Source organism: Cryptomeria japonica, chromosome 10 (assembly GCF_030272615.1).
Source record: "Cryptomeria japonica chromosome 10, Sugi_1.0, whole genome shotgun sequence".
Lineage (NCBI taxonomy): Eukaryota > Viridiplantae > Streptophyta > Pinopsida > Cupressales > Cupressaceae > Cryptomeria > Cryptomeria japonica.
Genome location: NC_081414.1, coordinates 322,939,279 through 322,945,340, shown reverse-complemented (window position 1 = coordinate 322,945,340; position 6,062 = coordinate 322,939,279). Strand labels below are relative to the sequence as shown.

At 41.2% G+C, this 6,062-nt stretch overlaps 2 protein-coding genes across 2 annotated transcripts; both read left to right on the top strand.

Annotated features, from left to right (window-relative positions):
• Nucleotides 1–1,052: 1,052 nt before the first annotated feature.
• Nucleotides 1,053–2,740, top strand: LOC131076111 (peroxidase 12). Its single transcript, XM_058013160.2, has 4 exons — nt 1,053–1,337; nt 1,424–1,618; nt 1,721–1,889; nt 1,985–2,740. Exons 1-4 carry the CDS (start codon nt 1,095–1,097, stop codon nt 2,449–2,451), a joined length of 1,074 nt encoding a protein of 357 aa, XP_057869143.2. The 5' UTR covers nt 1,053–1,094; the 3' UTR covers nt 2,452–2,740.
• A 706-nt stretch (nt 2,741–3,446) lies between these two features.
• On the top strand, nt 3,447–4,025 carry LOC131858958 (uncharacterized). The gene has a single exon (XM_059212456.1). The coding sequence runs from the start codon at nt 3,447–3,449 to the stop codon at nt 4,023–4,025; it is 579 nt and encodes a 192-aa protein (XP_059068439.1).
• Nucleotides 4,026–6,062: the final 2,037 nt, after the last annotated feature.

Sequence of the window (6,062 nt, the reverse complement as noted above, 5' to 3'; positions counted from 1 at the left end):
AGCACAGTACCACCATTTCCTATGGCAATCCCCTTCATTTCACTTGGGAATAAAATTTGAAAGACCTACTCAACAGTCTATTCAAAAATGAATACTTAAGGTCATCACTAACAACTTTAAGTCATAATTACTAACACATACTATCAAAATTATCAAACATTTAGTGAGATGTCACAATAGTTGAGGGCCAAAATTTCATGTGTTTCAAAATCTAACATGGGGTTTCAATCCATTCCTATTTGTCTACAATAGATTGCTTGCTAAGTCCCTACTTATAACTAGGGTTTTAGGTCCATGTCATCAACTATGATCCCGCATCAACATGCTTTTTGTTGAGGTGTTCAAAATGACGCCAACAATAATTTAGATCGTTAGTCGTGCACTAAGTCATGTTTTATTGATCCGTCGATAGGGGATCACATGATTTGTTGCTTTTTGGATCTAATGAATACATTTCATTCATTTATCATACTCATCATCAATACTAAAAACTTTAAAGTCAAAATTACTAGTGTTATATTATTAAAAATATTAGACATTAAATCAACAAATAACATAACAATTATTGAAACATACTCAACTAATGTTTTCATTTCAAGTTAATTTTGTATTCTTCTTCATTGAAACTTATCAGTTCCTTATTAGGATGTAAAGCGCAAGATGTGGATTTGGGTGTACTTCAAGCTTTCAATTAAAATTTGAAATGCAATTGTTTTCAGACATGTAGGTTCCCTATTCTACGTTTAGATTTTTTAAACATTTCCATCTGTGCTGGATAAGTTTGTCAAAACTGCCCGTTCTATCCTCTTTCCTCTCACCAACTCCCTGCCATGCGACGGCATTCTTGACCGATCGTACCGACGGCTATGTACTTTAAACATTAAATAACATTAACTATGTGATTATGGCAGTGTGAAGAGGAACGGTAACGAATCGTTTAATCGATTTGTTCACAAGACCCAGTCAGCACGGTTGAATGCTTCACCTACCATACCGACTAAAAATGTTATAAAATGATTGCCCGAGTATGTCATTTTGTGTAGCCTCTGGCATCCTAGCAATTATTCGCTAAGGACTTGAGAAGTATTGCAAATATGGTAGTTTCAGTAGTATCTGCCATAATCCTGTGTACTTTTGTGCCCTATAGCGGCGCCTTCCTTGTGAAGGACTCGATTGATCTCCCACAGCCGGTGAATGGGCTGTCATGGACGTTCTACGGTAGAAGTTGCCCCCAGTTGGAGTTGATTGTGAAGGAGCGCATTGAATTTTATTTGAAGAAAGATATCACCCAAGCAGCCGGATTGCTCAGACTACACTTCCATGATTGTTTTGTCCAGGTAGCTACGCTGCTCTGTATTTTTTTTTTAATTGTACTCTTCATTTTGGGCCAAAAAAAGTTTCTGATGGACCGATTTTATGACAGGGTTGCGATGCATCCGTATTATTAGACGGATCAGCCAGCGGGCCAAGCGAGCAGGATGCTCCGCCAAACTTAACCCTGAGGGCCCAGGCATTTGCCATTATCAATGACATCAAAAAGAGGGCGGAATCTGCCTGCAAGGGAACTGTCTCCTGCTCAGACATCTTAGCTCTTGCCGCTCGTGACTCCGTCACCAAGGTTAGCTTCTTTTTCTTTCTATAATACAATTCCTGCTCAGGGTACAAATCCTTATTACGCTGACGTTAATTAATTGCGTTAATAATCCAATGTGTGACTTAGGCTGGAGGACCCTTTTATCCTGTACCGTTGGGTAGAAGAGACGGGTTGAACTTTGCCAGCCAACAAGCAACTCTTGACAGCTTACCTCCTCCAACATCAAATGTTACGGGACTGATGAGTGTTTTAAGCAAGCTGGGGCTGGATTTGAAGGACCTTGTGGCGCTATCAGGTCATACATTTAAACATGTAATTACAAATTTTCAGAAACTACTGATTTTTATGACCTACTATAACGTTTGTTATATACATTAAATGATGATACAGGAGGACACACCATTGGTATTGGGCACTGCTCGTCTTTCACTAGCCGTCTGTACCCAGCTCAGGATTCCACTTTGGAGAAAAACTTCGCCAACAACCTGAAAAACACTTGCCCAAAAAGCGATACAGACAACTTTACTGACCTGGATTTGAGGTCCCCAAATGCATTCGACAACAAGTACTATGTGGATCTGATGAACAAGCAAACTCTTTTCACCTCTGACCAGACGCTATTCACTGACCACAGAACTAGTGACATTGTGAAAAGCTTTGCACTAGACCAGAATTTGTTCTTCAACAGCTTTGTTGCGTCGATGATCAAGATGGGCCAGCTGAACGTTCTGACAGGGAGTCAAGGCCAGATTCGCAGAAGCTGCAATGTTCGCAATCCTACTGCTGCGTATACTTACGAATACCCTTCAATCCAGTCTTCTGAATACGCGGAACAGTCTTTATCTGCCTCTTTGTGAAACCCAGTTCTAATGCCTACCCATCAGCCTAAACTCTCGTTTAGCTAGGAATAATGTATAGCTCCGTCTATGCAATCCCTCTTTTAGTGCTATATTCCAGTTATATGACAACAAGAGTAACTCTTTGAGCGAGTTCTCCCTGGATGATCCTGATTGCATTTGTTTGTGATTGGCAAGATCATGTGTATGTAAAAAAGTGGTGAGAATGATACCACGGTCCATTCAAATCACCCTGAAATTATTTTCTTTTTCATCTGGTCTCTAATCAATATAATGTTGTTGAACGGAATCAAGTCTCTCTTACATACAATCTCAAGATTGATTCAGTTTTAAGATTTTAGGGATGGTGCATTTCATTATTTTGGAATAAAATGAACGTAGAAAGTAAATAAATAAGGGAAAGCGGTGGAGACAACGATAGAAGATGAGGTGAACTTTTTTGCAAGTAAGGGATTGAGACCCTTGGAGGATGAGATCCAAGCCAATCAGAACCCTGTATTGCATGGGGAGGTTTCAAAGGCCCCCATCATCACCGCCCTAGAAGCGGAAGAGAATGTTACCGAAGATGATATACTCAACAAGCATAGGGAGGCGGCAAGATGGGTGGAAGAGGCCATTACAAGAGTTGAGAAAGCAGTGAATATTCTGGATGAGGTTAATGCCAGGGCCGCCTCTCCTACGGAAGCAGGTACCAATGTGGAGTTGATTCAGCCTTCGGAGAAGGAAATGGGCTCGAGGTTGGATTGTGAGGAAGTCAAAGATAACAGAGAGTTGGAGGGAGCCAAGGAGGATGACGATTGGGGTTGGATGGACGAGGACGACATTGTGGAAATAAGAACCATAGAGGAATCGAAACCGAATTGTACTAAGATACGAATAGGAGAAAAGAGATTGAGGGGCAGAAAGTCAAACCAATTCAAAATTGTGATGGCTGGTAGTGCAAAAGGCCAAAGTAAATTGATAGTAGGGAAGGGAGTCACCCTTCCTGAAGGACAATGAAAATCATATTCTGGAATGTCAAGGGCTGTAATGCCCTTGATAAACGCCGATTGATCAAGCGAGGGTTGGATCAATTAAGGCCAGATGTTGTTTTTCTTCAAGAAACAAAGATGGACAATGGGGAAGAGAAGTCTCTTTTGGGGTCTTGGAAGCAGTGGTCGAGGGTCTTTGTGGATTCGGAAGGAGCCTCGGGAGGATTGGGTATCCTCTGGAATGCAAATATTCATAAGGTGGAGGAAGGTTTGGCCTCCAATATGTGGCAAGTATGTAAGTTACACTCTTACCCTCTAAATGTTGACTTCACAATAATCAATGTCTACGGACCGTGTAAATCTGAGTTGCAAAAACGTTTTCGAAGATCCTTGTCCTCCCTTATTCGGGATCTGGAGGGGCGTCTCTTGATCATCGAGGGGGACTTCAATGCTATTTTGGAACTAAGTGAGAAATTGGGGGGCAAGGGTGAAATTCCTACGAACCTTGCACACTTTCAAAATTTTGTGACAAAAAATGGCCTCAGGGAAATCAAGTCCAAGGAAGGCCAGTTTACATGGTCAAATCGAAGGATCTCTGGATAGCATGTTGCAGAGAAGCTGGATAGGTTCTTCATAGGTGGGCCCTAGGCGGAAACTAATCTTCTTTTCTCCTCCAATATCCATTCAGTGGCTGCTTCTGACCACTTACCCATTGAGCTATCTATAACCTTCGATGGTCCCTCCATCAGATGCCCCTTTAAATTTGAAAAAATTTGGTTGAGGGATCAAAGTTTGAGGGATTTAATCAATGGTTGGTAGTCAGGGGCTCCAAAGGTGAGTGGAACTAAGGCCTTTGTTTTTGTTAAGAAGTTGCAATTCATCAAGTCTAAAATCAAAGAGTGGAACCGAGTGAAGTTTGGCAATATTTTTGCTAACAAAAGGGATTTGGAGGATAGATTAGCAAGCTTGCAAGAAGACACCATTCAAATGGGGATGACATTAGAGAAATTTTTGCAGGAATGAGAACTCAAAGGACAATATAGTGAGTGCTAGCTCGAGAGGAGGTTTTTTGGAGGCAAAAATTGAGAGAGCGTTGGCTTAAGGAAGGGGATAGAAATACAAAATGCATTCACAATTTGGTTAAGGCGAAAAGATCTAGGAACAAAATCACAACCATCCTCAATAGAGAGAATGTAGTATTAGACAAAGTGGATGATATCAATAAAGAGGCGGTGGAGTTCTTTATAACTTTATTAGCTAAGGATAATGATCACAAGATGGAGCAGTAGCAAGAAGGGCTAAATGTTATCCTGGAGTTGATAACAGATACACAAAATTAGACACTGATGAAACCAATTCAATTTGATGAGGTGAGAAAGGCAGTTTTTAGTATGGAAGGGGATAAAGCGCCAAGGCCAGACAGTTTCTCGGCCTTTTTTTAACAAACTTTCTGGGAGGTTGTGGGTTTTGAGGTTTTGGAAGTAGTGGAGGAATCTTGGAATAGGGCGAGTGTGGTAAAGGAGTTTAACTGCACACTCATTGCCCTTATTCCTAAGGTGGAGCACCCTACCAGTTTCAGTGAATTTCAACCAATTTCTTTATGCAACACCATCTACAAAATCATTTCTAAAGTGATGGCAAATAGATTGAAACCTTTATTAAGCCTGATTATCTTAGAAGAACAGAATGGCTTTGTTTCGGGCAGATTGATTATGGAAGGGATAATCATCATGCATGAGGCAATTCATAGAGTCCGCCAAGCGAAGGTGGATCGAATGATGATTAAATTAGATATTAGAAAAGCTTATGACATGTTGGATAGGGAATTTCTTATCCAGGTATTGTAGAGGTTCGACTTCTCCAAAGAATGGATTAGTTAGATAAGGGCCTGCATAGGGGGGGTGTGGACTTCTAGTTTGGTCAATGGTAGCCCCCAAGGCTTCTTTCAAACCTCTCGAGGACTTAGGCAAGGGGATCGATTATCGCCCTTCCTATTCATTATTCTAGCAGAAGTATTGGGAAGATTAATTCGATTACAACAATGGCGAGGGAGATGGAAAGGCATCAAAATTGCGGAAGGGATGGACCCAGTGACTCATTAGCAATTTGTAGATGATACTCTACTCTGTGGACAATCCTCACTTCAAGAGGCTCGACTGATGAGAAAGACACTAGATATTTTCTGCAAAGCAAGTGGACAACAAGTTAATTGGTCCAAATCGGAAGCTATATTCTTTAATATAGAAATAGGCAGACAACAACCAATCTCAAACAGCTTAGGGGTTAGAATGGGGACCCTTCCGAGAAAATTTTTGGGTACCCCCCTATTTGGTGGTAGGAACAATCTCATTGATGCTTGTGCAAACCGATTAGAAGGTTGGAAGAGCAAATGGCTTTCGCTATCTAGGTAGATCTTACTGCTGAAAGCGATTCTTTCTGCTCTTCCCATTTTCTCCATGACAGCCCTCAAGATTCTGCTGTGGAATGGCAAAGAGGCAAATGACAAAATTCCTTTGGTAGCTTGGGACAAAGTCTGTCAAGAAAAACAGGCAGGGGGAGTAGGACTGAGAAACTGGAAACTATTAAATGAAGCTATGGGGGCAAAATTGCTTTGGCAGATCTATGCTAAGCCAAACCAGA

Bases quoted from the DNA above. Each gene is read 5' to 3' on its own strand.
- LOC131076111 (XM_058013160.2), top strand. From the start codon at position 1,095: ATGGTAGTTTCAGTAGTATCTGCCATAATCCTGTGTACTTTTGTGCCC. The intron at 1,619-1,720 runs GTTAGCTTCTTT...TGTGTGACTTAG, and splicing joins CTCGTGACTCCGTCACCAAG to GCTGGAGGACCCTTTTATCC. The intron at 1,890-1,984 runs GTCATACATTTA...ATGATGATACAG, and splicing joins GGACCTTGTGGCGCTATCAG to GAGGACACACCATTGGTATT.
- LOC131858958 (XM_059212456.1), top strand. From the start codon at position 3,447: ATGAAAATCATATTCTGGAATGTCAAGGGCTGTAATGCCCTTGATAAA.